Source organism: Pristis pectinata, chromosome 16 (assembly GCF_009764475.1).
Source record: "Pristis pectinata isolate sPriPec2 chromosome 16, sPriPec2.1.pri, whole genome shotgun sequence".
Classification (NCBI taxonomy): Eukaryota; Metazoa; Chordata; class Chondrichthyes; order Rhinopristiformes; family Pristidae; genus Pristis; species Pristis pectinata.
The window spans coordinates 38,151,453-38,173,741 of record NC_067420.1 but is presented as its reverse complement, the minus strand read 5'-3'; the positions used below and the strand labels follow the sequence as shown (position 1 = coordinate 38,173,741).

The following is a 22,289-nucleotide window of genomic DNA, read 5'->3' as shown; positions in this document are numbered from 1 at the left end:
TGTTGATGAGGCTCTACAGGGCACTAGTGAGGCCTCATTTGGAATATTGTGCGCAGTTTTGGGCCCCACATCTTAGGAAGGATGTGCTGACGTTGGAGAGGGTTCAGAGGAGATTTACGAGGATGATTCCAGGAATGAAAGGGCTTATGTATGATGAGCGTTTGTCGGCTCTTGGACTGTACTCACTGGAGTACAGAAGAATGAGAGGGGATCTCATGGCAACATTTAAAATGTTGATAGGAAAGGATAGAGTAGATGTGGCTAGGCTGTTTCCCTTGGTGGGTGAGTCCAGGACCAGAGGGCACAATCTTAGAATTAGAGGGTACAGTTTCAAAACAGAGATGAGGAGAAATTTCTTTAGCCAGAGGGTGGTGAATTTGTGGAACTCCTTGCCACGTACAGCAGTGGAGGCCAGATCAGTGGGGGGTTCAAGGAGGAGATAGATAGATATCTAAATAGTCAGGGTATCAAGGGATATGGGGATAAGGCCTGAAATTGGGATTAGAATAGGTTGTTTTTTGTTTCCCCCCCCCCCCCCATTCCCCATTTCTCATTTCTTTTTTCCCTTTTCCTTGGAGCAGACTCGATGGGCCAAATGGCCTGCTTCTTCTCCCTTGTCTTGTGATCTTGTGATCTTGTGTATTGTACACAGCTTTGGTCTCCTTGCCTAAGAAATGATGAACTTACCATAGGGTGGATGCAGCAAAGATTCACATGATAGTTCTACGGATGGTGAGGAGGGATTGAGTAGACGTGGTTTGCACTGTCTGAAGACTGGGACGAGATATTGTTAATATTTGCAAAATTCTTACAGGCTGGTTGCAGGGAGGATGTTTCCTGTGGCTGAGGCATCTGTATCCAGGGGTCACTGTCACAGAACAAAGCTTGGTAGGACTGAGATCAGACCAGTGGACTGCAGAGGCTCAGTTACTGAGTTCAGGATAGTGCAGGAAAATGGCACATGTGGAAGACCAGCCATGATCTTGATGAGGCTGAAGGACAGAATAGCCTACTCCTGCTCCTGTATCTTACGTTCTTGTATCTGTGGTCTTCCTGCTCCATTAACAACACAGCCATTACACAGCATCCATTCCCTGTACCTGGTTATAACTTTTTCCTGTACCTGGTTATGTTTACTTACCTGTGCCATGCTATGTTTATTGCCAATTGTTGAGGCCCTTCTTACTGGCAAGCTGAACATTCAGAGAAGATTTTTTAAAGTGCTGATTAATCACTTGTTTATGCCAAGTTTCACAAAAATCCACCCACGTTTGTTCAAAGCAGTGTAAGAGAAAAGTTGTTTGTGTGGGGGAGGGAAGTGAAATCGCACGGTCATCTAAATTATTAAAGCCTAACTTCGTCATACATGTGGGATGTTAGTGGCAGAAACTTACCCTGCACTGTATTTCCACGATAGTGCTGAAACTATTATGTTCTCGACACAGGACAAGGTGGATGTGTGAGAGCTTTGCAACAGAAATGCAAAACAGTCATTTTTTTTATTGGTAAGGGAATGAGATATCAACATAAAGGAAACAAAATACTTCACTGGTAAAACCTGACCCACAATCATACTATTACAGTGTCACACTTGCCTTGTTCTGCTATGTTAATGTTATTCACAAAGATGTACACCGGAAATATAACACAGTTGGTACAGGTCTTACTTTACATTCATGTGCCATCAGATGAATACATTCATTGTACCATCAAACCAATATATTCTATATACAAAGTAGGCCCTATTTTAATATTGTTGGACAATGCTTGAGTTCTCTGGATCTGAAATTGTTTTCTTACTTCATTTCCAACTCTTAGTACAATGTCATAGAATCATAGAGTAATACAGCATGGAAGCAGGCCCTTCAGCCCAACTCGTCCATGCTGACCAAGATGCCCATCTAAGCTGGTCCCATTTGCCTGCATTTGGCCCATATCCCTCTAAACATTTTCTATCCGTGTACTTGTCCAAGTATCTTTTAAATGTTGTTATTGTGCCTGCCTCAACCACTTCCTCTGCCAGCTCGTTCCATATATGCACCACCCTCTGTGTGAAAAAGTTGCCCCTCAGGTTCCTTTTAAATCTTTTCCCTCTCACTTTAAACCCATGTTTTTGAGTGCCTTTCCCTGGGAAAAAGACTGTGTGTACTCACCCTATCGATGCCCCTCATGATTTTATACACATCCGTGAGGTCACCCCTTAGTCTCCTACGCTCTAAGGAATAAAGTCTGCCCAACCTCTCCCTATAACTCAGGCCCTCAAGTCCTGGCAACATTCTTGTAATCTTATAGCAGTGGTGGCAACACAGGGTTCAATGTGCCCTGAAGATCCACTTTGAAACATCATCCACCAGCGACTGCAGTAATAACACAGCCAAGGTCACCTCTGATTCTCAACTGCTGACCACTCATGGAGCAGTCCTTGGATATGAAGGCACGTTTAGTGATTAGTCTTGTTGTCATGTTGTCCGTACTGGAATATACTCCCAATTCCTAGGATCCCAACTCATCCAGAGGTAGTATTGTAGAGTGGTTACGTAGGCTGGTAATCCAGACGTTATCCAGGATAAAGTTTGGATGGCAGTGGCCCAGCTGGTAGAGCCATTACCTCACAGCACCAGAGACCCAGGTTCAATCCTGACCTCAGGTGCTATCTGTGTGGAGTTTGCACCTTCTCCCTGTGACTTTCCCCCAACGCTCTAGTTTCCTCCTACACCCCAAAGATGTGCTGATTGGCAGGTTAATTGGTTACTGTAAATTGTATGTAGGTGAGTGGTAGGATCTGGAGGGAGTTGATGAGAATGTGGGGAGAATCTCACAGAGAGTGGTGGGTGTGTGGAACGCACTGCTGGCAGAGGTTGTGGGGCAGATACATTAGGGACATTTAAGAGACTCTTAGATGGACACATGAATGATAGAGAAATGGAGGGCTATGTGGGAGGGAAGGGTTAGATCTTAGAGCAGGATAAAATGTCGGCACAACATCATGGGCTGAAGGGCCTGTACTGTGTTGCAATGTTCTATGTTCTAATAAAAAATGGGATTAATGTAGAATTAGTGTAAATGGGTGGTTGATGGTCAGTGCAGACTCAGTGGGCTGAAGGGCCTGTTTCTGAGGTGTATCTCGCTATGATTTTAAATTATCAGGTACCGCAGGTTCAAATCCCACCATGGCAGCTTGGAAACTTAAATGTAAATATAAATTTGGTGCAAGAAGTAAGTATTAGTGACTTTTTATTTATTTTTCAAGATCTGGTTGTTTTAGTGCCCTTGAATTGAGTGCCCTTGAATTGAGTGGCCTTGTTCTAGGCAATTTAGAACATGGAACAGTACAGCACAGGAACAAACCCTTCAGTCCACAATGTTGTGCTGAACTAATTAAATTAGTAATTAAAAGCCTACTTAAGTTAGTTACTTCTGCCCACACAAGTCCCTATCCCTCCATTATCTGCATATTCATGTCCCTATCTAAGAGCCTCTTTAACCCCTCTGTCATATTTGCCTCCACCACCACCCCAGGCAGTGTATTCCAGCCACCCAGCCCTCTGTGTAAAAAGCCTGCCCCGCACATCTCCTTTGAACTTTCCCTCTCTCACATTAGACATTTCCACCCTGGGGAAAAGATGCCAGCTGTCTACTCTACCCACGCCTCTTATAATCTTATAAACTTCTGTCAGGTCTCCCCTCGGTCTCCATGGCTCTGGAGGAAGCAACCCAAGTTTGTCCAACCTCTCCTTATAGCACATGCCCTCTAATCCAGGCAGCATCCTGGTAAACCTCTACTGCACCCTCTCCAAAGCCTCCACATCCTTCCTATAACAGGGCAACACAGTGCAACACTTAACTCTTCATGGAAGCTGGGAGTCTTTAAATCACATGAGATGCAGTGGCTTTATTACAAAGTTAGCTTTATTTACTCTTGCATTTGTAACAAGTCAACACATGATCATGGAATGAATCAAATAAATTACAGAGAACCATCTTGAATACATGGCTGCATGGTACTGTACTTTACAGAAGATTTACAAATTTTGAGATCCTATTTCATTAAAGTAAAACACATTCCTGATCCAAGCACAGAATTCTCAGAATCAAGCCATTCCCTCTTCCCTCCCATGGGATAAAGTTCATACGAACCAAGTCATTTCCTGCTCACTCATGTACAATTCTGATGGAATGCTTTCAATGCACCAAGCTATGTCCTTCATTAATACACAACCAAGGTCACTGGCAGTGTGGATTGCAGACAGTGACCTGGTTGGGAAAACTCAGCAGTGTCGAAGGAGAAGGTTGGGATGTCCTTTGTGGAGCTCCCTGGGAGTGCCAGCCCAGGTTCCCCATGTGCTTGCCCACAATTCCCTGTCAAACTATGGAAAATTGCTGGAATTATGATTGGCAATCCTCTGAGGTTGCCCCACAGTCTCTAAGAGTTAAAAATTACTTTCTTCGACACTTGCAACAACTAGTGAGAAAAGTGTTAGCGATGTTAAGAAATCATTAATTGTTGCAAAAATATTTCGTGTAAGTATAAGAAAAGCCAGTTGACTCTGTGGTGTACATGGAACCAAGAAACCTTTAAAGACTATTTCGGAAAAGTGTTGGCAATCCTTCTGTTCAATACTCAGAAACCTAGACACTGGCTGTCATCCTCAACAATCAAGTAATGATTCTTTAGGTTTTAATTAACTGAGGTGTCAGACCTCCATTGCTATCTGAGTGTGGAATCAATGTAACAATGCAGTATTGTGCACAGTCATTGATATGACAGGTGTTGTGTTACATTAAAGCTCAAAACATTTCAGCAGAGTAAATGGAATACTGAGAGGAGCAGTGCTGATGAAATTTTCCATTCAGTGGCTCACTTGCGTCTTGTGGGTTCCTGTGAACAAGATCCTGCTGGTTTTACAGGAAGCATCTTGGGGTCACTGATAATGAAAAGAGTAATTGAACATTGCTCTTAGTTTGCTCTGCAGTTTTGTTATCAAAGTTGCGATTTGATTCTAGTGGCTGATACCCAAAAATATTTCCTAACTGTCAACAGAAACTGAACTGAGGCACAACTTGTTGCTCATAGAGTTTGCAAGGCACCACAATGACCCAAATTTAATTAATAAAAACCGCTGGGTAACGTTGGGGAGATGTCTCCACTTAGAGAATGGTTAGAATGTGAGAATTATAGGAAATGGAATAGCACAGATACATTTAAAGGGAAGTTTGATAAATGAACAGTGAGGAATTAGAGGGATATGTTGATAGGATGAGATGGTGGACGTTTGTGTGTGGGGCCCTACCACTGATTAGTTGAGTTTTATGGACTGTCAGTTCCAGGTATTATACCATGTTCAAAACTGATGTTGCTTTCATTTCACAGTAACTTAACATATATAACATTTTTGAAATTGGGATTGCTAGAACACACCCAAACTATGATTATTATGGACAGTAATATTGGGCAATGGTATAACTGGGTACATTGGCAAATCTACCTTTGATCTCCAGAGTTAAATGGACAGTGGCGTAGTGTCCATATCCAACATACAATTCCATTGAAGTCCATGGACTGTAGGGTGTAGTCATGCCTCAAACATCAACGGGAGAAGTCTCTGGTGGGTGCAGAAGAGACTGACTGGAATATTTCCTAGGATGAGGGATTTCAGTTACATTTAGACTGGAGAAGCTGGGGTTGTTTTCCTTGGAGCAAAGACAGTAAAGAGACTTGATGGAGGTAGCTAAAGACATGATGGGTTTAAATAGTGGAAACTGCTCCTAAGAATGAATATTTTGGGAATCAAGGAACAGATAAAAATAAGGAGTATAAGATACAGGGAAGATGTGAGGGAAATCTTTATTGCACAAAGGGTGATTATGAACAAGAACTCAATCCCCATGAAGCTAACAGAAGCACGGAATTAGGTCATTCAAGATGGAATTGGATAGACACTTGATCAAAAATAATTTGCAGATCAAGGAAGAAAAGGTAGGGGGAATGGGACTGACTGGAATGCATTACGAGGCGCTGGCATGAACTCAGAGTGAATGGCCTCCTTTTGTGCAGAGTCAATTCTATGATTCTAAAAGGGAAGATGTTCAGGATTGCCATGACTCCTTCTCAAACTGTTGGCAGGTGGAGGGTGGATCTGTGCATAAGTGACAGCAAGTGTAATAGGTCCAGAGTACTAGTTGATGCAACCTCATGCAAAGGAGTTAATCTCCTAAATGACAGCAAATCGATTCAACCCAAGTTTCCAATCCTGGAAGTCACCAGGAATTATTCTCTTTGGACATTGCTGTCAGCAACACTCATGGGGGAAATCATAAAGGCAGTTAAAATGGACACTGGTTTTCCCTTCTCTGTAACAATTCTGTTTACAACAGCATGAAGATGGTGTGAAATAAAAGGCTGCTTAACTGGGCAAGGCAAGATATCATGTGATAACTATCAGCCAATTTAAACCTATCTGTCACAAGATAGACCATATTGCAATGCATCACCATAGATAGGACATTTGGTCTCTTCCATTAAGAAAAATAATCAAAGAAAAAGTAGCAGGCAGCTCAACTGCACTGGAATAATAAACAGTAAATAAATTAAAGTGAGCACAATGAAGTCCTTGACAGGAATGATCCATCCTCTTCACATTCGGGGTTACTATCTGGCAGAGCTGATACCAAGGCCACCGAAGTTCCCGACCCCATTGCGGCCAGCCTGTCTCTGACTACTTTGTAGCCGGGTTTGTAATGTTTTCAACCGAGTCTTTTTGTCGCTCATCTCATCTAGTCTCAGCTCCTCGGTCATGAACAAGTAAGAGTTGATGGCTTCCCGCAGACCCTCACTGACGGGCGACTCTTTTCCCGACTCTTTGTCGTTGTCTATCAAAACAGAGCTGAAAAAGAGAAATTGGACAGTGAGGACTCTGGCAAGGAAAGAGTATCATCCAATTACTGTTTGGGCTGTACAGGAAATACAGAAGAATGTAAGAAATAGAAGCATTTAGCCCACTGAACCTGCTCCACCACTCAATTAAGATCAAAGCTGATCCTTTCCCTCAAGCCCACTTCCCTTCCCGATCCATATATCTTTTTATTCCCTTAACACACACAAAGATGAAGCATGCACAGCCTTCTGATGCAGAGACCACCAAAGTTTTACAGCTATTTATGTAGAGAAATTTCTCATAAGGCAGCAAGTGGCCTTGATTTCATTACTTTGGCCCAAAGCTCCATTACAAAGATGTATGGGGCTTTGGTGCCTCCAGATTTGGTCTTCTTCTTTAACAAGGGATGTGCTTGACTTGGAGGCAGTTCAGAGACTGCTCAGTGGGTTGATTCCTGGAATGAAAGGGTTGTCTCTTGAGGAATCGATGAGCAGAGGTTGGAGTTTAGAAAAATAGGGTGATGTCTTATTGCAACACGTTAGGGCCTGAGAGAGTGTGACAGGATACAAGTTGAGTGGCTGTTTACTCGCATCAGGGAATTCAGAATTACAGATATAGTTTCAGAGTAGGGATTGCTATTTAGCGTAGAGATAAGGATGAATTTCTTATTCCAGGGGACAGTGAATCTTTGGAATCCCTGACAGCTCTGGATGCCAAGTTACTGAATATACTCAAGGCTGAGATAAGCAGATTTTTGGACAATAGGGCAATTAGAAGTTATGGGGATCAGGCGAAAACCTGAGGCTAAATCAAGTCAGATGCAGCGGTGAAGCAGATTCAAAGGGCCACGTGACCCTTTCCTGTTCCTATTCCTCATGCCTCACCTTTGGCTCTGGAAAGGTCCCACTGCACCACTGTCAGCTGACAATTGAGCATCCCCCACTCTCCCATATGCACAGGTCCCAGAGAGGTGGTTGTGCCTCATTGAGTGGGATCTTTACCTGTGTGAGTTCTCACATGCCATCAGAGGGGTTTTCTGCCACTTAAAATCCAAAATTCCCATACATATTCCATGAAGCCATTGCCCTTTTCACTCACTGCTATCAGAATCCTCTCCAATCTTGTCCTCGCCTCATTTTCAAAAGCTTCCTAAAAATCTTTCTTTCCCTTCCCCTAAGAAACTAGACTTGCATTTCTAGCACATCTTTCTCCTCCCCTTCGGGATATCCTAAAGCCTTTTACTCCTAAAGGAGTATTTTTTTTCTCAAATGTGCATCACTGCTTTATCATCGGGAATGGGTTGGCCAATGTGTGCACAGCAAGATCCCACAGAACAACCAAATGCTTTGATAATCTTGGTGAGGGATAAGGCGTGTTTGGGACATGGAGAATCCACTCCACCCACCCCCCCCCCCCCCCAACCACCACCACGATTACAATGGGATCTTTTTCATCCACCTGAGAGCATGACCCCTCTCAGGGCCTCAGTTTAACATCTCCAACAGTGCAGCAATCCTTCAGTACCACACTGGAGCTCCAGTGTAGGTTGAAGACTTCCCCGCACACTCCCCCATTGCTCCATGATCTCTAGCCTGAATGATTGATTTCCTTTCCCTTCTCTGTGGAAAGCTCCGGGATGTTTTGTCTTTGGAAAGCCAACACTGGTGAGTGACGTTGCCACCATTGTGCATGTATTTCGTACCTGTCCATTTCACTCCAGTTCAGCTGAGGTTTCTGCACCACGATGGGATCTGGATGATGTGGCTGGGTGGCAGCGAGCCCCTGAATGTGACATGGCTCCTTCAAAGTGCAGCACAGTCCTTCACCAGATTCTGCAGGGGGTGGAGAGAATGGGGCATCAGTCACAGGGAGAGACACAATGCTGCACAAACACAAAGACAGGCAAGCATCCCTTCCATACAATGATTAAACAATTAACGCTTTGGTAGGAGACACGGAAGGGACATCCTTCAATTCTCCCGACCGCCCAGCATGTCTCCTTTGTTAGTCTGAGGTCTTCCTAAGCTCTGTTGTCCATATCCTAACTCAAATCTCAATGAACTGTCAATGCCTGGTACGGTACATAGCGGTTAGCATAACGCTATTACAGCGCCAGTGACCCGGGTTCAATTCCCGCCACCGTCTGTGAGGAGTTTGTATGTTCTCTCCGTGACTGTGTGGATTTTCTCCGGGTGCTCCGGTTTCCTCCTACATTCCAAAGACATACGGGTTAGTAGGTTAACATGGGTGTAATTGGGTGGTGCAGGCTTGTTGGGCCGGAAGGGCCTGTTACCGTGCTGTATAAATAAAGTTTTTAAAGTTTTAAAATTCCCTTCCTTGTTTTGGGATTCCTCCAAGGCCTCATCCCTCCCTATCCCAGTCATCTTCCACAGGAGGTCTACCCTTTGAACTCTTCAGCTTTTGCACCCCTCTGATTTTCCTCACAATTGACTGCTGGGCCTTTAACTACAGAAGCCTCAAAGTCTGGAACTACCACCCCAAACCTTCTGCTTCCCTCTCAGTCTTTGAAACCCAACTCTTTGACCTTGCCCCGACATCTCTTTAGATGGCCAATGGGGAAACACAACAGACAGAATCAGAGCTTTGAGAGATTCTGGTGAAAATATACACATATACATCCAAGACAGGATGACATGTATCCTGATAGGAACTTGAGGCTGACAGCTCTGGAGGATTCACTACTTTTGTTTGTTTATTAAACAAGAAAGATAAGATATCTTTATTAGTCACATGTACATCGAAACACACAGTGAAATGCATCTTTTGCGTAGAGTGTTCTGGGGGCCAGCCCGCAAATGTCACCACGCTTCCGGCGCCAACATAGCATGCCCACAACTTCCTAACCCGTACGTCTTTGGAATGTGGGAGGAAACCGGAGCACCCAGAGGAAACCCACACAGACACAGGGAGAACATACAAACTCCTTACAGACAGCGGCGGGAATCGAGCCCGGGTTGCTGGCGCTGTAATAGTGTTGCGCTAACCGCTACAGAAAGATAAAACAATGAAGGAAAGAATATTGGGGCTGCCAACTCAAAGGCTGAAAATGTTAACAATATAATATATTTATCTTTTCTCTTTTCAGTAGAAGCAATGCTCTTGAAAGAGCTTGGGACAAACTAGTCCTATTTGCCAGTGTTTGGCCCATATCCCTCTAAACTTTTCCAATTCATGTACCTGTCCAACTATCTTTTAAATGTTGTTATTGTACCTGCCTCAACCACTTCCTCTGGCAGCTCATTCCACATAGATAGCACCCTTTGTGTAAAAAAAGTTGCCCCTTAAATTCCTATTAAATCCTTCCCCTCTCACCTTAAACCTACGCCCTCCAGTTCTTGATTCCCCAACATTGGAGTAGAAGACTGAGTGCATTCACCCTACTGATGCCCCTCGACATATACAGAACACCATTATCACCCATGTGACCCCTTTCGAGCAATACAAAAAAAGAGGGGAAGTTTACAGGAAATTTAGGAGGCGAGTTTTCTTACACAGAGTGTGGCAGGTGCTTGGAATTTGCTGCCAGAGAAGTGGTGTCGGTAGATACGATAGCAACGTTTAAGAGGCATTTAGACAGGCGCACGAACAGGGCAGGGAATGGAGGGATATTGACCATGTGCAGGTAGATGGGATCAGTTAGGCTGGCATCATGGCCAGCACAGACATGGAGGGATGAAGGGCCTGTTCCTGTGCCGTCCTGCTCCATGTTCTAATGCAAGAGCTCTAGTGAAATGTACCTGAGTAATAGTCCACCATGTCATGCAGAGATGGGACGGTGAGTCGAGGGGAGATGTAGAACCAGCCGTTGGGTAGGCGATTAATGCGGTAGTGTTTGATTGAATCCCACGATGCAATGTTGGATCTTCTTACGGACAATGAATAGAAGCCTGCAGAAACAAGGGGAGCACGTCAAGATTTAGAAAAGTGTGTGTCACCTTCAGAACGTATATGGATTTCTTTTCCCCCCCTTAATTCTTTATCTGGAATTGGAAAAAGATCCAGAAAAGTGGGATGGAGGTGAGGAGAACTGGTGGGAAAATCCATCAAGTAATCTGTACATGCAGAAATGAGTAAAACCAGTGTCCCACAAGTATCTGGAGAGGGTCTTGAACCCACGAAGCTCTGTGATATCGTGGGACAGGAACTCTCAATCACCAGCAACTAGGCATCTGAAAGTTTCTTGGGTGTTTTACCCCGGTTAGGTCATGATACACAGTGAAAGTTGCTGCTCTTTAGAGTATCACAAAAATAACTTGTACTAACAAAATGACTAATGAAAAATACACAAAATGGTACATAGATAGGAAAAGGTTTAGAGAGATATGGGTCAAATGCGAACAAATGGTCCTAACTTAGATGGGCATCTTGGTCAGCAGGAACAGTTGGGCTGAAGGGCCTTCTTCCATGCTGTATGACTCTATAGTCTCGTTTTAAACCATATTTTTGGAACGCTTCCGGGAGAGTGACAGGGAAAAGACTCTGTTGTGTAGGCTGCCAAGACAGATACTGCATTTCAAGAGGTAAAGGGTGGTGTACAAGCACAAGATTTTTAAGTTGAACGCGACTTATTTTCGATAAGAGGCATCCCTCCCACATGCATTGAAATGACGTGGCAATCAAAGGGTTAACGGATTGTCTCGGGCAAATTGAGAGATGCATTGTGGCATCTGACGGTGTACACCTGAAGCCACAAGAGGGGCTGACAAGGGAAGGGGGTCTGATGGAGCAGTTTCCTGTCACCTGCTCAGGGTTACATGGCTTGCTGATGCCACCACCTGTTTGATAGATTGCGGTCTCACAGGTGCGGGCTCACAGAACTGATAAGGACCTAGTAACTTGTTTCTGCGCTGGCAGGGGTCTTGTATCTGGTTTCCTCCCTTTATCTGTCACTCCTAGGGTAAAAAGTCTTTGTACTTTCAAGAAACCTCTCTCGGTTTTATTTTGCTGATTCTTAATTCTTCTAGTTTCTAAAGCAGTGAATGCACCAGTTATCGAGGTACAGTGAGAATTAATTGAATTATTACAAGAAACACGTTGACAATTACTAACGTTTTAGGTCTTGCATTGCCTAACGAACAGCTCCTTTGTAAAGCATTAGGGTGAGTACAGTGACCAGCACCTTCGAAGATTTTAGTTTAAATAGCTGAGCACTCTGGTTGTCCAATGTTAGAATCACCAAATTCTACAGCAGGGAAACCTCCCCTATTGGCCCACCTCACCCATGCTGACTGTGGTGCCTTGTTACATTAATCCCATATGCCTGCATTAGGCCCACATTGCTCATCACCTTTCCTATCCAAGTACCTGTCCAAATGCCTTTAAAACATTGTATCTGTCTCTACCACCTGCTCTGCCAGTTCATTCAAGATATTCACCACCCCGTGTGTGGAAAAACCTACCCCTAAGATCTCCATAAAATTTCTCCCCTCTCACCTTAACCCTATGCCCTCTAGTTCCCCTGCCCGGAGAAAAAAATTATCTACCCTATCTTATGCCCCTCAATTTTATAAACCTCCATAAGGTCACCCCTCAACTATCTACATTCCAGTGAGAATAATTATCTACCCCATCTATGCTCCTCATAATTTTATAAACCTCCATAAGGTCACCCCTCAACCTTCTACATTCCAGTGAGAATAACGCTAGCTATCCAGTCCAATGTTAATGTGGAGTCTCAGTTTATTCCAGAGAAGAACTCTTCACTGTGTAATTTATATATCTGGGTAAGGATTACTTACTGTGTAGACACTGACTTATATATTCAGCAGGGTGGGGATAGCTCTGTGTAACTATGTGGTTGACGTGATTCAATAGAGTAACAGATTAAGTAGACTGAAGTAATTTTTGACTAATTCAGCAAAGTATACATTCACAGTGAGTGAGACGTGATTAATGCCCTCATAGTGAGACTGACCACAACAGTGAGACATGCATGATTAATTCAACATAAGATTCACATGCTGAGTTATTTCCAGCTATTCTGCCTTGAATGGTCTATTTATAGAGAGTAGCCACAAGATGATTTTATCCAAATTTATGTATTAAGGACAGCTCAAGTACAGAGACATAAATGATATCGCTGGTCTTCTTGCATACACATACGGTGTAACTTTCTATTTGCAATTTTGACTGAAATGTGAACTAACAGAGACACGTGATTCAGTATAATTCTGTTCTGGTTATTTCCTGTTGCTCATTACTTCACTTTTTCCAACATAAACTCACTTTATATGTCTGATCCCCTTCTAGTCAGCCCCTCATCGACTTGTTGGCCGAAGTCACACTGACTTGGTTCAGGGTGATATAACCATCTATCAGCGAACTAAGTGGCAGTTCGGGAAGGATAAAAGCTGAGGGTCAAATAAAATTTTGTCTGAATCCCCTTTCAACTTTCTCTCTGCGCTATCTCCACCACAACACTTGTAGCCTTGACATTAAATGTCTGCCTGCACTCATTCTTCATGGCTGTAGCTTGAATGTATTAGAGGTAAACGGAAGGGCTGTGGGCATCCAGTAATTTTGTTGTCACTGTTTGCATCACCCTTCATTCCAGCTCCGAATCCCAGAACTGGATAACCTTTTCTTGAAAGGAAGTATCTGCTGGTTTACAGGAAAGAGCAGAGGACTAACTGGATAGCTTGTCTTAAAAGACAGTACAGACACAATGAGTTGAAAGACCTACTTCAACGGCTTGTACTCTCCAACCCCATTTCATTTGCTTTGACTTCTTTCAGTCATTAGAACAGTGGAAATTCACCCCACACTTTCATGCCATTTGGAAACTACCCAATAGACCTCATTTGAGCAGCAGGTCCCTCTGTTGATTCACCATGTCCAACATTAAAAAGAGCACCAAAAAGTCATCGGATTAAACCTCCTAATCGCTTCACTTCAGCAAACATAATCAGGAATTTGCTGAAAGATCTGCTGTGGATTTTTACTCCTTCCTCCCAGCACACTTTGAAAATTGAATTGGTGTAGTTATTTTGGTAATGGGGGAAATGTGGTTGCCAGTTCCCCCCATTAGAAGAGGATAAAGCAAATAAAAGAACAAAGAAAGTGAGATGGACCAAAGTGTTTCTATCAGCCCTGACCACCTCTGTAAGCTCCCCACGGCTGTGCACAAATGTGACACAGTAGATATGATGCATTAGCATCCACTGAGGCACATCTTGTCCTCCCTTGTACCTCAGTGGTAAGCGATAGCAAACTCCTGCGGACAACATTGTGATGGTGATCAGATATCTGCTTTTAGTGATGTTAGTTGATGGATAACTATTAACAAGATTAACTAGGATAATAGCCCAGATATCACCATGGGATCATTTTCATTTCTGTGACAGCGTGCAGGGCTCCCATCCAAACAATTACACAGCCAGTGAAGTATTGTTAAAGTGCAAACATCGTTACAGAGGTATATATAGCATAGACACAGGCCCTTGGCTCAACAACCAAGGTGCCCACCAAGCTAGTCCCATTTGCCTGCATTTGGCCCATATCCCTCTAAGCATTTCCGATCCATGTACCCGTCCAAATGCCTTTTAAACACTGTGACTGTCCCCACCTCCACTGGCAGGTCGTTCCATAAATCTACCACCCTGGTTGTTCTCATTGTTATGATATGGGAAACCAGCTGATGATATTTGGACAGCAGTCTTACACAATGAAGGCTTTGAATGAAGCCTAAGAACACTAAGGGAATCAAAGGATATGGGATGAGGCTGGAGAATGGACAGTGCACAGGATCAGCCAATTACTTATTTAACAGCAGCCTTGACTTATTTCTGCTCATTTTCCTAATTAAAGAAAAGCCCAAGATAGCTCAGAACAGATGCTTGTTTGTCTTCCACTGCTTACCTTTCCTAGTTTGACTTTCTCGGATCATGAAGGCGCCAGACCGGTTGCTGGGTAACAAAAGCAGCTCCTCCGCCTTCTCCCTGCTGATTCCTTCAAACAGCCACCTATGGTCATCGGGGTGAGAGGGAGGGGGGAGGAGAGACAAAGCAAAAACAATGAACAGGGTGAGATGGACCAAGGTGGTTCTATCAGCCCTGACCACCTGCGTAAATTCCCCACACTTGTGACGCAGTAAGCCTGATGCACTAGCACCCACTGGGGAATGCTTTGTCCTCCCTCACATCTCGGTGTTACGTGACAGAGAATAAGAGGTGCTGCAAAATGTCTGGTGGTGCTGCAGTGGTTAAATTAATGAACCAGTTATCTAAAGATCAAATCCCAACGTGGCAGTTATAAAATTTAAATTCAGTTAAATAATCTGGCTTTAAAACAAAATGCCAGTCACCATAACTGTGAACATAATGCTACTAGATTGTTGCTACAAATTCCATTTCAGGGGAGGAAATCTGCTGACCTTTATTCCAGACCTACAGCTGTGTGTTGACTCTTAAATGACCTAGTTCTCCATTTACTTATATCATTACACTGTGTTCAGACAGACTATGGACATTCACCAGAAGGACTCTGGAGGTTCAAGAAGGTGGTTCATGTCACTATCTCCTCAAGAGCAATTAGGTTAGGGTAATAAAAGCTCGCTTTGCTAATGGTTCCCGCATCACAAAGGAGGAACCTGCATACATCATGACCTTGGGACATCCAATGAAATACTTCTGGATGCAAGGAAGATGGTAACCAACTCGTATGAAGCAAACATCCCCCGAACCAGGTTAATTACCAGATAGTCTAATAAATAGTGGTCAGGACATCACATCATATAGAATCATATAAATCTACAGCACAGAAGCAGACCATTTGGCCCACCAGTTGTAAGACAGCTATCTAGACTAATCCATTTATCCATATCCTGCAACATAGCCTTGAAGGTTATGTTGGCGCCGAAAGCGTGGCAACACTTGCAGGCTGCCCCCATTACACTCTACGCAAAAAAAGATGCATTTCACTGTGTGTTTCGATGTACATGTGACTAATAAAGATATCTTTTCTAAAAAGGTATCTTATCTTATAGCTTTTCAGGTGCAAGAAGGATTTTGCCTCAACTCCCCGTCAGGCAGTGAGGCCCCAGATCACACTGTTCCGTGGGGGAAGAAGAATTTCTTCAATCGCCTTGTAATCCTTCTACTGAGACCCTTAAATCAATATCCCCTGGATGTTGACCTCCCTGCCAAGGGAAACAGATCCTTCGTGCCTTTCCCTTGGTCTCCTTCAAAGGAGTGACATGGGATTCTGTTTGTCATCCTAAGGGAGCAGATGGGTCCTTAGTTTGACAAAGGATGGCACTGCGTTAGAGTGCGAGCCCAGAGAATGGGCTCCTGTCTCTGGAGTTGAAGCTTGAGAATGGAAGATTAAGGGAAAAAAGATCTTTTTTGAACAATGGAAGCTGGATAGGACAGCTGTTACTGTTGTTCGTGTTGGCACTTCTGCAACCAGCAAAAAACTCATTTGGAAACCACTATCTGTCAGTGAGAAGGGATGAGTATAACTTCAGCCGAGAACGTGCGACAGGTGACAGACATTTTGTTTACCTGTGATACACCTTTGCCACGTAGTTGCAAGGAATATGACATTCTTTGCCAGTCGCCATGGACACTACTTTCCACCAATCGCCTTCTCTGTGAGTTAAGAGAAAAGAAATTCATTTGTAAATTAATCAGCATGACTTTTGGAAGAGAGAACAAAACATTTTCTCCAGTCTGGACTGCAGCAAAACCTCCAGCCAAACATCTCCAGAATTTTTAAAAAACTAATGTAGAGAATGATTTGAAGAACATGAAAAAAATACAAAATTTCCATTAAGGCCTATGAATTTTATCCAGGATTGATATGTGTGATTGTTGCTAACACCACACAGTAATCTCAACCCAATGAATCCGTGGTAGGTCAGATCAACAGGAAATCCTTGCTGGTTCCATAATGATAGACTCTACAAGACACAGAAGGGGAGGGAAGGGAACAGTTGGGATATCAACCACAGATTTCACTGCTGAGGCGATTATCAGTGTCGGTTCCTGCCCCAATAATCGAATTGAACTTCTGTTTGAGTCATTACACAAAAAGCCCATATAGGACAATTGATTAACAAAATTATTCATTCACATGCTCTATGTTTAGAGGCCAAGCCCAATGCCAGAAGATGCCTGCCAGCTTCCCATGGAGGAATACTTACTCATGAAGGACATTCAACCTCTCGCCCACATTAATAATGGGTTCAACGTTAGACGACGATGGATAATTATACAGTGCCACCACCACCATAACTTGGCTCATATCTAGAAAGAGAAAACATTTTTTTTGAAAAGATTAGGAAGTTTACTTTTCTCTGGAGAACTCAGAACTAAGTGCCTGCCACGTTGAAGCACAACTGGCCTGCTCCACACTCTCTCATTACCTCTCAGCACACAGGAGCCAACAAATGGTTTTTGATTGCAGCAAGAGGCAAACATGCAAGGCAATTATCTTACACAGATAAATCCACGTTACGCGTTTCCTGTTGTCGTCACCACTGATATCTTATCCCTCTTTACCTGCGATAATGTGCTTTCTGTGCTGTACATGCACTTAGCTTTCTGAGGCTAACTGACCATAACTTGCAACTTCAATGGTAGCTCTAATAATATAAAGGACCGTTATTATATAATTAACTTGCGGTTAAACTTCGCTGTTTGTCAGCTGCATTGTCCATCTGAGTATTTTGAGAGAAGAGCCATTTTGGGGACTCACTCAGTGTTGAAGAGATTGCATCTATTGACATGTGTAGTTCCAGTCAAAAGAAGTGGAAACTATTTACCAGCATCATGTACCACATTGTCTACACTCAATTTAGAAACCATACAAGTTATCTACGAGAGAAATGAGGGGGCCAGTTTGCACCTCACAATGAGATAGTAGCCGAACTATGACTGGAATCCATATACTTGTCAGATTTTAAATGAACATATCACCCATTATCAGCTGCAGTTTATAAAAGAGAGTTCCAAACTTCTTCCACACTATGTGGAAGAGTTGTCTAACTTTGCTCCCAAATCCCTCACTCTAATTTTTACACCATGCCCCCATTAGAATCTGGCAATTGGACCCAAGCTCATGGAACAGGGTTACACGTGTTGGTATGGAGTCAGTTTGGGTGTTTATTGCTCTGGGCCCTGTTAGCCTGGCTCAGTATGTTATTGAGGATGAATTGTTTACCTCATGCATCTTCTATCTGTGATCAACACTGATGCATGTGCAGCACCGTAAATTGTCCTTTCTGCTTTTCTGAAAATAACTCCTGGTTGGGTCAGGTACCCAGACTCAAGGTGAGTTCGGGTATGTCCAAGCAGATCTCTAGTCCCTGAGCATCAGACTCGGAAGCCAATAGAAATAATATCTCTCTATCCGTCGCATCAGTGTCCCTTAATGTCTTGTACCAGCAGCAAGCTGTAACAAACAGAGGTGTAGTGGCCAGATACTGACTGGCCAGTTACTGCGGAACTGTGGAAAATCATCAAGTATGATGAAGTTTCTGGACGAGAGCTTCAATTGTGTCTCCACTTTACTGACCCGCTGAGTTCCTTTGCCAGCTTTTGTTCCAACCTTAGGCTTCTGTCCTAGGTAAAAGTGCTACACACAACGGAGGGACCTAGGAGTACTGTACCTAGTTCCCTGAAAGTGGTGGCCCAGGTAGACAGGTTGGCGAAGGAGGAGTTTGGCACGCTGGCCTTCATCAGTCAGGGCATTGATTATAGGAGTTGGGACATTGTGTTGCAGTTGTACAAGACATTAGGAGCGTCGCGCACAGTTTTGGTTATCCTGTAGTCATTAAGCTGGAAAGAGTGCAGAGGAAATTTATGAGAATATTGCCAGGACTCGAGGGACTGAGTTACAGGGAGAGGTTGGACAGGCTAGGACTATTCCTTAGAGCATAGGAGACTGAGGGATGACCTTATAGATGTGTATAAAATCATGAGGGGCATAAATAGGGTGAATGCACACAGTCTTTATCGCAGGGTTGGAATCAAAAACTAGAGGGCACAAGTTTAAGTAGAGAGGGAAAAGATTTAAGGTGAGAGGGCAAAGATTTACATAGGACCTGAGAGGCAACTTCTTCACATAAAGGGTGGTGCGTATATGGAATGAACTGCCAGAGGCGGTGGTTGAGGCATGTACAAGAACAACATTTAAAGGGCACTTGGAAAGGTACATGGATAGGAAAGGTTTAGAGGGATATGGGCCAAACGCATGCAAATGGGACTAGCTTAGGTGGGCATCTTGGTCGGCATAGACCAGTTGGGCCAAAGGGCCTGTTTCCGTGCTGCATTACTCTATGACACTGAGCCAAATTCTTTTGCAATGCATGTCTCTACCTATACAGTCAAGGAACCCATGTACTTATTGTTTCACAACATTGGCAAGGTTTTTTTAAACAAGCGTTTCACTGCTGTGTTCAACATCGAAATCTTAAAATAAGTATTCTGCAATAAGAAAGGAAACTGCTGAGGCTGAGTGAGCTCATCTCCACCTGTTTATTAGACAATGCTGCTGATTGATATTTAACTTTTAATGGAATGCCATGGAAAATGTCAAAAGTCACCCATGCAGGCAGAAACAACAGCGTCTGTTTTTTTTCCGCACTCGTTCCTTAATATCTGCTGTTGGGGATATTTACCCTTTCTGGCTCAGGCCTCACGTCGGGCAGAGAGTGGGTTACCCAGCAAAATCGTTTCGTGAAATGCCTCATTTCAGTAGTGTAAAGTGTGTAAGTCGTTACTGGAAAATCTGACTGCGGTAAATGGAATTATTGACTCAAAGAACAGCCATAGCACAGAAAGAGGCCACTTGCCCCACTGTGTTTAAGTGAGCTTCCCAGTAGGACAATACCGTCGGTTCTACCCACCTGGTCTTTTCCCTGTGCCCTGGAAATCATTCTCCCTCAAGAGTCCGCCCAGTTTCTTTCTGGAAGCCCTGACAATTATGCTTCCACTACACCTATAGGCGGTGAACTCTATGTAACACTGATGAGGCAATGCCTGAGCAATTGCTCTGCCTGGTATCTATCCCCCTCCCTTGCCCGCTGCACTCCTCACCTCACCCTCCACATTGAAGAAACCAAACGCAGACTGGGTGATTGGTTTGTGGAGCACTTGTGCTCAGTAATAACTACTCTGAGTGAAAATGTTCCTTCCTCAGATACTCCTTGTATCTTTTGCCAGAAGTTTAACTCTGTGCTAGCCCTTAGACTATCTGCCAAAGGGAACAGCTTCTCTCTTTTACCCCATCAAATCTAATGATATTGGTGCACACCTCCATCACATCTCATCTCAAACTTTTTTTTTGCTCCCACGGAGAACAAGGTCAGCTTCTCTGGTCTAACACTCATCTTTGGAACAACCTCGGGTAATTCTTGCCGTTGTATGTAGCGAAGGACATCACCGTTCCAAGCCAGGTCATTAATTTTGCTGTCATTCACAGTTGCTGTAAGTGATCTGTCTCTGCATTTTGTGTAAATGTACGTCACACTAGCGAGGCCTGAGCTCCCGGCCTGCTTGGTATCTATTCCCTTCCCCTCCCTGCCACACTCCTCACTCCACCCCGTCAACTGCATTCAGAGTTCACAGTGTGGTCTCCTCTACATTGAAGAAACCAGACGCAGATTGGGTGATCGCTGTGTGGAGCGCTAGTGCCCAGTCCACAGGAGTAACCCAGAGCTTCCATGTTGACATCAGAGACTGCAGATGCTGGAATTGGAGCAACAAATAAGGAGCTGGAGGAACTCTGTGGGTTAGGCAGCATCGGTGGAGGGGAACGGACAGTCGATGTTTCAGGTTGCGACTCTTCATCTGAACTGGTCCAGGTGAAGGGTCTTGACCCGAAATGTTGACTGTCCAGAGTTTCGGGTTATCTGTCACTTTAACTCCCCATTTCATTCCCACTCTGACCTCTCCATCTGCGACCCAAAAGGCCCAATACGAGCTTGAAGAATAAAACCTTATCTTCTGCCTGAGCACGTTGAAGACTTAATATCAAATGCTCCTTTAAATAATATCAAATTCTTCAGGCAATTTGGTCTTTTTTTTTCCTCTATGTATCAGAACTGGCCATTTCTGCCTTTTTCAACTTGTATAATCTGGCCAGCTGAGCATATCCCACAACCTCACCATTAACAACATATCTCTCTCTCTCTCACACACACACACACACACACACACACACAAATAAGAGCAATGTGCTTCCAACCACTTCTCTAACTGCTACATTAAGTCATTTGGTCTCATCCCATCAGAGATATTCCCTTTATTCTACCCACTTCCTCAACCACTGAAAACTAACCGGTTTTCTTTCTTTCCCAGTTCTGATGAAGGGTCTCAGACCTGAACTGTTAACAGTTTCTCTTTCCACAGACACTGCCTGAACTGCTGTGCCTTTTCTGCTTTTATTTTGGTCTTACCTGTTGAGAGTTGGTTGTCCAGGTTTGATGGAATCACTGTATTGGTGAAGTGCCTTGATTTGCTCGGTCTGCTGCCCATGACTTCCAGGCAACTGAGCTGCTTTTCAGAGTATTAAATTGAAGGGGCTGTAAAGTAAGAAAGACCAGTGAGAAAGGTCTCACTAGATGAAGCAAGTGTAGTTCCAGACAGTTGGTGTCGATGGGTCAGTTCTCTGATTGGTATCTAATGATATCAGAAAGTTTTTGATGGCTTCCAATACTTATTCCTTCACTATCATCCCTAAAATAATATAGATCATCACAAGAAGAATCTAGACAAGCACTTGAATCATCAAGTCATAGAAGGCTACAGACCAAAAGCGGGTAAATGGGACTACCGTAGGTAAACGGGACTACGTAGGTATGATGGTTGTACGGACATGGTGAACTGAAGGGCTCATTTCTGTGCTGCAAGACTCTATGACCCTTGTATTGGTGGAATCCTACTGTGCAGTATTTGGTTGCTGCATTATAGTAAATACACTTCAAAAGTACTTCATTGGATATAAAGTGCTTTGGGAGGGGTCACATAAGGCACTACAAAAAGAAATTACTTCTTGATGCAATGCAACATACTGAAGAGACTGCAGATAGAGGTGTTGAGGCAAAGACGCTGAAAGTGTTTGAAAAAACAATTGGTGGCCACAATGCGTGGAGTTAGATGGATTAACTACAATGGAGCAAGTGGTTTTTAAATCGCCCATATCTTGTGACCTCCTGAACGTGATGGATTTCACAGTCCACTTTTAATTTATTTTCTGTCAAATCAGCATGAGGAAAAGACAATTCCGGTTACAACTGCACAGGATTCAGAGAATAATTCTATCACTGCAGAAGTCCAAATAGATAATTGGACGCAAGAAATTTTTGCTACTTTTTGTGAATTCACTGAGAATATCTTTAATCATCTGGTCAATGCTGAAAGGCTTTGAATTCTGTTGCCTCTCCTTTAATCT

At 43.6% G+C, this 22,289-nt stretch overlaps 1 protein-coding gene across 1 annotated transcript in view; it reads right to left on the bottom strand.

Moving 5' to 3' along the window:
- Positions 1 to 3,859: 3,859 nt before the first annotated feature.
- LOC127578796 (src-like-adapter 2) overlaps positions 3,860 to 22,289 on the bottom strand; it is a 28,343-nt gene continuing 9,913 nt past the window's right edge. Inside the window, exons 2-8 of the mRNA XM_052031250.1 lie at positions 21,295 to 21,420; positions 17,038 to 17,140; positions 16,397 to 16,483; positions 14,754 to 14,857; positions 10,634 to 10,783; positions 8,578 to 8,707; positions 3,860 to 6,884 (exon numbers count right to left, since the gene is read on the bottom strand). Of these exons, the coding sequence (XP_051887210.1) occupies positions 6,650 to 6,884; positions 8,578 to 8,707; positions 10,634 to 10,783; positions 14,754 to 14,857; positions 16,397 to 16,483; positions 17,038 to 17,140; positions 21,295 to 21,373 (888 nt within the window). The 5' untranslated portion in view covers positions 21,374 to 21,420 and the 3' untranslated portion in view covers positions 3,860 to 6,649. The remainder of the gene's footprint in view (positions 6,885 to 8,577; positions 8,708 to 10,633; positions 10,784 to 14,753; positions 14,858 to 16,396; positions 16,484 to 17,037; positions 17,141 to 21,294; positions 21,421 to 22,289) is intronic.